Genomic DNA, 12,337 nt, shown 5'->3' on the forward strand with positions numbered 1-12,337 from the left:
ATGAACCAATGTGGGACCGATGACCTAGTGAAAAGGCTAAATAAGGTCACAAGGAACTGGGAGGGGGTGTGGCTCAGGAGGAGTTAATACAGATTCAAAATCAATTTACAGGATAGAGAATAAAGAAACAATCAGGAATGTCACTTTAGATATGGCAGGGAATGTTAAAACTATAAGTATATTGATTAAACTGAAAGAGAGAAAATTAATAAATAGGTGAATAAAGCATCAGTGCTGAGGGTTACCGTGTGTGGTCCATATAAGAGTTCTGTATACAAATGCGTGGAATTTAAGGAATAAATTAAGTGAGCTGTGGCACGAATTGAAATTGGAGATTATGTAGCCATTCATGAAGTGTGGCTTCAGATGGTCTGAATTGGAAGCTAAACATACCAGGTTATAACATTTATGGGACAGACAGGAAAAATCGCAGAGAATGTGCAGTAGCCTTACTGATTAGAAACAAAATTACTTCAGTGGTGAAGGAGGACATAATGAGGGAAAAGCATTCAGTAGAGACTGTATGGAGGTGGGGAACTGAGGAGCAGAAAAGAATCTAAAACTGTAATAGGTGTTGTGTACAGACCATGGTAGCAGTTCTGAAGTGCTAGATTGTATTAATGCAGAAATTAGGCAAGGTGTAGCAAAGCCAGAGTAGTATTAATGAGGGATTATAAATTTTAAGAGATTGGGAGAGGCAGACAAGTTTCTTTCAGAAAGGTAATGAATTTCTGTAGTGTGTTTAGGATAGTTTCATACAGCAATACAAAAAGTATGGAACAAGGGGGCAAGCAATATTGATTTAGTGATGAGTAATGAGCCAGATTTAATTAGTAACCTAATTATATGTGAACATTTATCAAATAATGATCATAACACGATTGAGTTCAATGTAGCATTTGAAACTGAAAAGCATGGATCAGCTATTCGAGGTTAAGGTATAAGGAGGGGTGATACAAACTCGGCCTGTTCTCTCTAGAATTTAGAAGCTTAGAGGGTATCTGATCAAAGTTTTCAAGATATTAACAGGAAAAGACAGGGTGGGTAAAGATGAACTATTTCCACTGATTGGGGAGTCTAAAACTAGGGTGTGTAGTCTGAGAATTAGACACCAGACAGTTCAGGACAGATGTTAGGAAGCGCTTCTACACACAAAGGGTGATAGATGTTTGGATCTTTCTTCCATAAATGGCAGTGGATGCGGGATCAGTTGCTAATTTTAAACCTGAGATAAATATTTGTTAAGCAAAATTATTAAGGGTTATGGGCCAAAGGCAAGTGTATGCAATTAGACACAGATCAACCATGATATCATTGAATGGTGGAATAGGCTTGAGGGGATGAGTAGCCGACTCTTGTTCCTATGTTCAAATAGGTCTGGATTTTTAGTGCTCCCTTTCCTTTTTATAAATAGATGCATGTACTTCCACCCTTTGCTGTACAGAAATCCATTTAATTTTGCTGAATCCATTTGTATTTTTACTTTCATGGGTCTTCCCTGGTAACTAATTCCACACCATAAGATACAAAATATCTGTCTGAATTTCCAATTCCAATCTGTTTAAGTATAATTCTATTTTGTCAATTAGGTGCTTAAGACATTTCTTGCCTTGCGAATTAAGGAAGTAGAAGTTAAAAAAGATTCAGAGGATATTGCCCCTAAAAAAAACTTCATGACATACAAAGAGAAGAGGAAAAATCTTTCCAGGATGCAGAGAAAGGTAATGTTTCCACTGTCTGGCCTTCCTTGCAACACCAAGCAACTGTGGGGAAGTTTTTTTTCTACTCTGTTAATATGATGATTCTCTGTGCTTTGACTCAAGTGGATCAATTGGTTTATAAAATATTTATTTTTCAGTGGAAAAAAGCAGAGGAGAAATTAGAGAAAGAACTTCTTGAAACTGAAGCTTCAGAAAGTAAAGACAAAAAACTGAAACTGGTATGTGGTTTCTGGGTTTCAACCCTTAATGTCTCTATATCTTTGACTTGCTCCTAAGTAGTAAAAGCACACTGTCAAAATTTCAATCTAGCCAAGTCAGAACCTAAATTCACAGTAGATTACTAAATTATTGAAATTTTAAAACAAAGACTGCAGCAGTTGGAGATGTGTAAACCACGTTCTTGTTCATATTGGTGGTATGGCAAGGTTACCAAGATGATTTGCAATGTATGTCATGCCACAGTAAATGCTGGAGTGTTTGCAGTTGGACTGAAAGATGATGCAGATAAACATGACTTAAAACATTAAAACTGAGTAGAAGGTGAGGTGTTTGTATTTGACAAACAAAAAAATTTAAATAATCACAAGGCTTCTCTAGAACTTTAAAATTCCTCTTTTAATTACTCTAAATCATTCCGTAAAGCCCTTGTACGCAACATAGACATACTTAATTTGTTATGTGTTTACAGCTATTGGTTGGTTGGTTGGTTGGTGCATCTGTCATAAAACCTTTGTAGTGTATTAAAAACGCTACAATTTGCCTGCAATGCCATTCTGTGTCTTCCACTCCTTAAGCAAAAACTAAAGCCAGCATTAGTCTGTAGGACTGCTTTCCCTAGGAGATATGTCTTTTCCCCGTTACAAGTTTTTTTTGTGTGTTGGCGACCACACGTTTGCAATATGCCATAGTGATTCACGATCTACTAAACCAGTTTCTGTTATGGAAGTCCTCATTTAATTTTGTAGCTGTGTTCCTGAAATTTGAGACTTAAAGTGAAATGACTTTTAAATGACACATAGTTTCCTATATAAATTGCTGTTAAAGCCAGAGTTCGGTTCCTGTGGGCATTTTATTGCTCAGAAAAGTAGTTTACAGTTTGAGATATTGTGTCCTAAGTTCCTGGAATAATTTGCAACTTAAATTACTGAATATAAAAGGAACACCATACAGGTACTTCATGACCCTTCTGAACAAAAAAGAACTTTGAAAAAGCTTAATAAATTTAAACTATGTGCATTCCAAAATGCCAACATTCATAAATTTGTTAAATTTATATGTTTTTATAAAATATACCTAAAATACTAAATATAATGGGTCTTGTGGCGCAGTGATAGATACAAGTTCAAGTCCCACCTGCTGTAGAGGCGCCCTACCTTCGCAGAACATGAGTTGATTTAAAACAGATTTTACAATATAAATGTAGTTACTACAAATAAATGTTCAAAATAAATTCCTATGATAAAGCTTCAATTGACCAGGCTCCATCTAGTGGCAGAAGTTGTGAATACAGTTCACTGCACTGATCAATTTTGCCACTAGATGGAGGCCCTTGGTGTGTGTTCAGAACCACAGCCAGGACAATGGATTGGCTTCAATTACAAAGGGAGCAGCCCAAGGTAAGCTACTGATGAGGAGGGAGTGCAAGACTTGGGGGATGGGGGAGGAAGCAAAGCTGCTCTGGAAGGCAAGTCCACGGTAACACCAGAGGAAAGCAACACCAAAGGGAAGAAGCAAGGGCAGTGGGGAGATGACTCCAAGAGTCAAGGACAGGGATGGGGCAGCCATGTCAAACCAGGACTGAGTAGGAATATGCCTTAAAACTAAAACAATATTAAAGTGAAATGGTGTTTTGCAGCATAACTTAAAATGAGGATTTGTATTTTATTAATTACATAGTTGGAAAATGCTAAAGTTTAAATAGTTGTGTGCATGAATTGTTTCTACAAAAGTTGTTGAACTTTTGTCAATAGATTTTTTTATTTGTATTTATCCCAAATCAAGATTTTGCTAATGGGGCTTTCTGTCTTGCTGACAGCATACTGAAATCCTGAATGTTGTGTTTCTGACGTACTTCAGAATCCTGAAGAAAGCACAAAAATCAGTACTTCTTCCTGGTGTTCTGGAAGGCCTTGCCAAGTAAGGGAACGCATTTAATTCATTTGTATATTTGACACTGATTTAAATTTTGTGATTTGACTCTTATAGTTATCCATCACACAACCCTGCCTATAATCGCCCATATTTTCAGTGTTCTTTCCACCTAGAAACTAACCTTACAAAATGTTCTCTCAGATTTGCTCACCTCATTAATGTGGAATTCTTTGATGATCTTCTGGTGGTTCTCTCTTCTCTAATTGACTCTGGGGTGAGTGCAAGTTATTCCCATTACTGGAGAGATTTTATATTACAATCAATGGATAGACAGTTTGCTCTTGTATTGATTGCTGAATTTCACACTCTCGTTACAGAGTCTTCATTACAGGGAGTGCCTTCACTGTATTCAGGCTGCCTTTCATGTACTTTCTGGACAAGGTAGGCTCCTGTGAGAAGATTTTCAGCTGTATTACTGAACTGAAGGTGGCAGTTGGTTTTGTATTTCACAATATATCTTGATAAGATTGTGATTTTCTAAAACTATTCATGTTGAAACTTAATTGTGGTCCGAGTCTAAAAATTAAATCCTTCAACTTTCTGTCTGTTCTTCAGGTGATGTGCTGCACATTGATCCAATGAAATTCTACACTCAACTTTATAAGATGTTGTTTGTGCTACATGCTGGTAATTTTAATTTTCTGTTTTTTTTAAAATTAAGAATAGATTAACAAGTGGCTCACTTCACATTTCTCTACATTGAATTGCATCTACCATAGTTTTACTCATTCAGTTTGCCTATACGTTTGCAATTTACTGCTAACTTCAGCATCATTTGCAAATTTGGATATAGCATTATTTTCTTCATTCATCCTAGTCATTAATATATACAGTGAAAAGCTACAGCCCTACTATAACAAACAACGAGTCTGTGACAGGTCAAGTGCCACATGTGACATCCAATCAGCTTGAGTATTCACTCATTGCTCAATAAGGAAATTGCATTGATAGGAACAGTCTTACTGATTCCTTCAAATTATGCTGTGCCAAATGAAAGGCTGGTATGTAAATTTTTGAAGCCCATTAGTGTGTTCTGTCTGTTCGTATTAATCCTGTTACCTTGTTAACTGATTTAATTTTGCAGAGGAAAAGTGTGGCAAAATTGAGCATGTATGTAAATTGAAACAGTGTTATGATACGAGTTGGTAATTGTTTGGAAAGGAAGAAACAGGACAAAGATAAAATTTTGTTTTTTTGGTTCGTGGTGTTCTCCAGGCATTTATAGTAGGGCTGTAGCTTTTCACTGTATATATTAATGACTAGGATGAATGAAGAAAATAACGCTATATCCAAATTTGCAAATGATGCTGAAGTTAGCAGTAAATTGCAAACGTATAGGCAAACTGAATGAGTAAAACTATGGTAGATGCAATTCAATGTAGAGAAATGTGAAGTGAGCCACTTTGGATATGAGATAGAGAAACAGCAATATTAATGGTAAAAGCTTAGAATCTGCAGAGGGGTAAAAGAATGTTGGTATCTGTATACATAACTCCCTAAAAACACATGTCAAAAAGTATCAAAAGCAATGCCCAAGCCACGGCCAGATCCCATTGGAATGCTGCGTCATTTTTTGATACTGAACCATAAGGAAGATGCTGCTTCAGGGAAGGGATCTTGTGGCACAGTGCTAGTATCCTTATCTCTGGACAAGAAGGTCTGGGTTCAATCCCACTTGTTCTGAAGTTGTGTCATAAGTCCCAACAGGTTGATTGAAATAGCTACTGCACAGATTCACCTGAATGATAACAGCAGTTAAAGAATTATAAGGACAGGTATAGTAACCATGGTTTGTGTACTCTTGAGTTTAGACAATTGATGGATAATAATGGTTCATTTACCACAGAAATTGGTAAGTGTTTTCATTTTAACAGGAATGATAGTGGCAATCTCTCCCAAAGACTACAGTCACTGGGCCAAATGAAAGTTTGAAAGACCGAAATTGATATTCTTACTAACCAAAAATTTATCTGAAAACGTGGAATAAAAGTGCAGAAATGAAGTTGTTTACAGATTGGCCATGATCCAATTGAATGGTGCACCTGAAGTGCCTAATCCTATTTCTGTTCTTCTGTGGAGAATTAAAGTTCAGTGAATATTTTTATTGTACTTTTTATTTGCAGAATTTTGTTCCTTTCTTTACAGTTGTTTGAAGGTTAATTTCATGGTTTGACACCAGTTGGAGTTCACTAACCTACAGAGCTCTTTCTTTGGTTCCAATTTTCAGTCTAATCTTTCTGAATTACCCATTTATCAATTTAGGTGGTGTGTGCTATGAGCCTTTTCTAATATAAACAACGTTTGAGAATGTCTGTGTTCATTTCTTGTTGGGTCCTTCAACCAGAGCAGCAGAGAAGAGACTTTAATCCAATCTAGCAAGAACATGGAATGGTACAATACAGGAACAAGTCCTTTGGCCCCACCATGTCTGTGCCGACCATGATGCTATTCTAAACTAATCCCATCTGCCTGCACATGGTCTATATTCCTCTACTTCCTGCCTTTTCATGTGTCTGTCTGAATGCCTGTTAAACTTTGCTTCAACCACCTCCCCTACAGCTTGATCCTGGCATCTACTACCCTCTGTGTAAAAAAAAAAAAAAAAAAAACTTCCTTGCACTCCTCCTGTAAACTTACCCCCTCTCACCTTAAACCTATGCATCATAGAATTTGATACTTTCACACTGGGAGAAAGATTCTCGAGTGTCCAGCCTATCCAAGCCTCTCATAAAATTATATACTTTGATCAGGTCACCCTCTGCCTCCAACACTGTAGTGAAATAATCCAAATTTGTTCAACCTCACTTAATAATAATAGATTTCAATCCAGCTGACATCCTGGTAAACCTCTTTGCATCTTTTCCAAAGCCTCCACATCGTTCCTATAGTGTAGCGAACAGAACTGTAACCAGTATTTCAAATGTGGCCTGACTAATCACGTAGTGTCAACAGGGCTTGCCAGCTTTTGTACTTAGTGTCCCAACTATGCCTTCTTTACCACTTTCAGGGAGCTATAGACTTGGACCCCAAGATCCCTCTGTATATCAAAACTCCTATGGGTCCATCCATTTATAGTATACATTCTTCTTGCATTTGCCCTCTCGATGTATCACCTCACTCTTGTCTAGATTGAACTTCAACTTCCCAGCTGCTCTATATCCTGCTGTGTACTTTGATATCTTTTCTCATTATCCAGAATTTAAAAAATGATTTGGTAATTCCTGGTGCCTCTTCTGTGATTGATCATTAACGTCTCTGCAGACAAGTTGCAGTGTTTTCTGATGTGGTGTGCATAAAAATCTTGGCAATAGCAATTCAAGTAGTTGGCCTTATTCTGTTGTGAGATTATCACAATCTTGAGAGATGTTTGAACACAATTGTTTCTGTTTTTCAGGGGATACAAATGAAGATGTTTTGATTTTGCTGCAATGTATAGACGTGATGCTGACAAAACGCAGAAAACAAGTTTCTTTGCAACGTGCTAATGCTTATTTGAAACGTCTGACTACTCTTGCACTTAATGTTCTACCCAATTCTACCATCGGTATCCTGGCAACTAATAGGGTGTTAATGAATGTAAGTGCTCTCATCCTAGGAAATGTTGACTATTTGTGATTAAGCTGCAGTGTGACCTTCCTTCCATCCATCTCTTGGCCAATTTCTGCTCAACTTATCCATGACGTTGTCACCACAAAATGACTGTGCCATTGTGTCTAACTCACATATCCCAACACACATGAAATCTTGCTCGCCACCATCCCTCATTTTTTTGCTGCCTTCTGATCCCCCATATTTTTTTATTTAAAATTATTTTTATGGCCTAACTCCTTCCTATCCCTATAACCTCCATAGAGTCACTTGTCATCGGTTCAGCCACTGAATACTCTAATCCTCTGGGACTTTATGCATCTCCTGTTTCATCCTTACAGCTACCATAGCAACCTAGCCGTCAACTGCTTGTCTCCACTTTTAAAAATCTTTACATAATCCCCTTCCCGTCTTCATATTCCCTCTCCTTAAAATGTACTTTCTCAATGATGGTTTTTGTCACCACTTGTATTTCTGTCTTCATCTCAACATTTGATTTACTCTTTCACTTCTATGAAGTGCCTTAGGGTGTCTTTTTTTAAAATAGTTGAAAGCACTTTGTAAATAAATGTAATGGGTGTCGTATTAGGATATCAATTCTTGAATACAGCAGAACACATTCTTTACCATTAACAATTACATTATTTTGATTTTTTTTTTCCCCAGTATGTCTTGCATGGTTCAGTAAAAGATTTTGTAGTTATTCTTGTTATAAAGTTAGCCATGCCATATGATTATTATGTGTCCTTGATGAGTTAAATGCTACCATCGTCTGTAACGGATCAGGATTTACCTTTAAAACTTGCACTTTGCTATTATTGAGGTCTTCTCAACATAGTATAATCCTTTTAACTACTACTCTGTGTAATTGGATACCTGTGTGAAAGTGAATAAATGTGATTGTTGCTGAGGAACCACATTACCGTTTTAGTCAGTTTTGTACTTGACATTTATGTAACTACTTTATAGTAGGAATGCTTCTTCCTTATGAGAAGGCTAAAGTTGAATTGAATCTTATACCATGTGTATTTTTAAAATATTTCTTCCAGTCGTTTCCGAAGACAGATATTTTGCTCGATAATGAATCCCATGGTAGTGGACTTTATCTGCCAGAGCTTAATGAACCTGAATACTGTAATGCACAAAATACTGCATTGTGGGAGTTACACTACCTCCAGGTAAACTTAGTTTTTCATTGTATAACATTGTCTATTTAATCCTGTTGGTTCTGCACAAGTAAACAGGAAACATTTTAATATGAAACTCGATATCAACAAGTAGAAATCTAGAAGTCCTTTTCAAGTTCGTTCAAGAGGAGACTATTTTCTTTTGTAATATATTAATTCCAGATTTGTAGTACAATATTTTTTTAATATTCATTTGTTAAAACATTCATGTTGTTTAATCCCTGTATGTTTTTTTTTTGTATGACAACATCTGGGATGTTCATCAATAACGTTGTTGATTTAATTGTGCTAATGCCTGTTGTATTAGTACTGCAGTAAATATGCTGGAAAATTGTCTATTCTCAATCTGTTGGCCCCAGTGCATTCCAAGTCACTAGAATCCAGGATAACCGCATAATTTCCAACTTTTTATTGCAGAGACATTTTCATCCTATGGTACGGAGTTTTGCAGCACATCTTAGTGTTGGTGCTCCGTCAGAGGGCTCTGGAGCTCTGAGAATGGAATTAAGCAGAAAGTAAGGAATTTTACTGTTTTACATCAAAATAACTGCATTGTTATAAATTCTGGTCTCCACAACCACCACTTTGTTCATTACAAACCACAGTTTGCAATCAGTTTCTCAAATGCTTTTTGCTGCTCCACTAATTATTGAAGATGCAAAGTCACATCCACTGTCTACAAACTGACTGCCACTTTTGCCCACAACTTCTGTGTGAGTCCATTGGGTACAAAATGCTCTTACGATTTGATAGGCACTAAATAAATTCTTTGTTTATTGAGAATTAGGGAGTACTGTATACTGTGATCACCATGAATTTATCTACTTGACCCAGGCATGCTACAGAGCTTTTTGAGGAGTTCAGCATGAAAGAGATGACCTTCAATCCTCCAATCACATCTTCTGGATCAAAAAAAAAGGTAGAACAAACTGTAAATGCCCCTTTATTCTCCTTCATCCATTTTGTAGTAATATGTTTGTACTAATTGATGTAACAACAGTATTTGACTAGATTAATCACACCTATTAGAGTAAGACATTTCATAGTAGGGTGAAAAATTTTGTGCATTGTTTCTCCTGCCTGTGAAACTCTTTCCTCATGACCAAATGTGCTCAGTATCTCGAGACAAAATCTGTCAAATTTACCTAGTATTACTAAGCACGTTGATTAGAAATAAAAGTAGCGCAGAGATGATATGGCACACCTACAGTGCAGGTGGGACTTAAACCCAGGCCTCCTGGTCCAGGGATAGGGACACTACCACTGTGCCACAAGAGGGTCCCAAATCTGCAGCCTCAAAAACAAAGTCATTTCTGTATTAATGTGGAGTATTAAAGTTTGAATATGTTCTTATAAAACTTGACTACCACTCCTTAAGCTTGTGATTGATGCTATAATTTCAGAAGTCTACAACACAGACTGCAATCCTTGATTCAGAGCTACAAAAGCACATTAATCGGCTCCTTGAGAAACCCTTCATCACAGCTGATCTCAAATTTGCTGAAAGTTTCCGAGCAGAATTACAAACATGATTGAAGAGTGTTGGATGTTCGTTACATATGGCGGTTCACAAACAAAAAGGTTTATACAAGTTGCAGTATTTAAACAAATATTGGACTACCTGTATTAATTCATTTTTTGTGATTTATTCATGGTATCCACTGTGATTATGTGTAAGCAAAAGTGAATCAATCATCCATAGCCTTGCTCTTTCCTTTGTGAGCAATAATAACTAGTTATGACATTGATCTGTACAGATCACAGTACAATCCTGTACAAAAAATTATTTTTCTTGGGCTAATTTAACAATTATAGCTTTTTTTTAAAACAAAGATATTTATATAAAACATGTTGTTGTCCACTTAAATATATAATGGGGGAAAGCTTTCAGTCTGTAAACTATTACTTTTGAATAATAAATAATTGACAAAACCTTATATAAATGTTTCCTAGTTATGAAATTGCTCAAGGGATAGAAACTAGGAGCAGCCATAGGCCATTCAGGCCTGCTTTGCCTTTCAGTATGATCCTGGTTCATCTTTTATCTCTTTCTCCCAATCCTCTGTGATGCCTTTAAAATTTCTCTCTCTTTCTGGAATATAGTCAGTGACTTGGCCTCCACAGGTTCACTATCCTTTAGAGTGAAAACATTTTCCTCCTTATCCCAGTATTAAATGATTCATAACATAGTGAGACTGCCCCCTGGTTCTAAACTTCCCAACCAGGAGAATCCTCCTCCCTGAATCTAGTCTCTGTCCAGCCCTGTTAGAATTTTATACATTTCAATCAATCAGATCCCCTGTCATCCTTCTAAACTTTAGTGAATACAGGCTCAGTCAAACTGATCTTTCCTCACAGGACAGTCCTGCCATCCCCAGCTTCAGCCTAGTGAACCTCTGCTGTATCCCATCTGTGGCAAGTATATCCTTTCTTTGGTAGGGAGACAAAAACTATATGCAGTACTCCAGCTATGATCTCACCAAGGCTTTGTCTTATTGTAGTAAAACATCCCTACCTCTAAACTCCAATCCTTTTGCAATGAAGATCAAAACAACATTTACTTGGTATACCTGCCTGTTTACTTCCATTGACTAGTGTACAAGGACACCAGATATCCAAACACATCACCATCTAAATAATAGTCTTGCTTTCTGTTTTTCACATTGAGGTGTATAACCTATTTATCCATGTTATACTGTATCTGTCTCGTGTTTACCCACACTCAACCCTGAAGCATGCATCTTCCTTACAACTCAATTCCATCTAGTTTTGAGTCATCAGCAAATTTGGAAATTGGTTCCTCCATCCAGGTTACTTTACACATCATGAATAGTTGGGGCTCGAGCACTGATATGTGTGGTTAATGACTAGTCATTGGCGTTCTACTCTGTTTCTGGTCTCTAAACAAATTCTCAATCCACACCAATATCAAACATTTTAATTTTGCCCACTCACCTTTTGAAGAACCTTGTCAAAATCTCCTGAAAATCCAGATGAAAATAAATTACATATAAAAGCAGGCTAACGCAACTGAATAGCACACTAAGCTCTCTGTTATCACACTCTTCATAGAATACTTCAATTTCAAGTCGTCAAAGTGTATCATTGTTTAACTGTTTCCTGTGCCTCTTTTATATTTGAGTCACTGGCTCTATTCCATCAATTTTACTATTTACTCATTATAGAAGGGAGACTTCTATCTCCTAAGCTTAATTCGATTCACAAATTCTAAGGGCTGGATGTCCTGATGCTGGAGGCATAGAAATAGTCCCTTTGATGTTTGTTGGTCAGCATAGACATGGTGGGCCAAACTACACTAATCCCATTTACCAGCACTTGGTCCATAGACTATTATGCCCTGGCATTTCAAATGCTCATCCAGATGCTGCATAAATGTTGCCAGGGTACCTACTTAAACTACCCACTCAAACTGTGCATTCCATATATCTACCACCCTCTAGGTGAAGAAATGTTTCCTCAGATCCTCTCTAAGCCACTTTCTCCTCACCTTAAACTTGTGCTGTCTAGTTTTAGACACATCTGCGATGGGGAAAAATATTCTCTATCTATCCTGTCTATGCCTCTCATAATTTTGAATCCCTCAGCCTCCTCTGCTCCAACAAAGACAAACCCAGCTTATCCGGTCTCTCGTCATAACAGATTCTGCAGTTCAGGCAACATCCTGGTAAA

The 12,337-nt window shown here is 37.1% G+C and overlaps 1 protein-coding gene across 1 annotated transcript in view; it reads left to right on the plus strand.

Moving 5' to 3' along the window:
- noc3l (NOC3-like DNA replication regulator) overlaps positions 1–12,337 on the plus strand; it is a 49,114-nt gene extending 36,777 nt beyond the window's left edge. Inside the window, exons 11-21 of the mRNA XM_048608655.1 lie at positions 1,590–1,721; positions 1,859–1,939; positions 3,757–3,857; positions 4,014–4,086; positions 4,190–4,253; positions 4,428–4,499; positions 7,267–7,448; positions 8,510–8,638; positions 9,065–9,162; positions 9,482–9,566; positions 10,051–12,337. Of these exons, the coding sequence (XP_048464612.1) occupies positions 1,590–1,721; positions 1,859–1,939; positions 3,757–3,857; positions 4,014–4,086; positions 4,190–4,253; positions 4,428–4,499; positions 7,267–7,448; positions 8,510–8,638; positions 9,065–9,162; positions 9,482–9,566; positions 10,051–10,179 (1,146 nt within the window). The 3' untranslated portion in view covers positions 10,180–12,337. The remainder of the gene's footprint in view (positions 1–1,589; positions 1,722–1,858; positions 1,940–3,756; positions 3,858–4,013; positions 4,087–4,189; positions 4,254–4,427; positions 4,500–7,266; positions 7,449–8,509; positions 8,639–9,064; positions 9,163–9,481; positions 9,567–10,050) is intronic.

Source organism: Rhincodon typus, chromosome 20 (genome assembly GCF_021869965.1).
Source record: "Rhincodon typus isolate 14 chromosome 20, sRhiTyp1.1, whole genome shotgun sequence".
In the NCBI taxonomy this organism is placed as follows: domain Eukaryota; kingdom Metazoa; phylum Chordata; class Chondrichthyes; order Orectolobiformes; family Rhincodontidae; genus Rhincodon; species Rhincodon typus.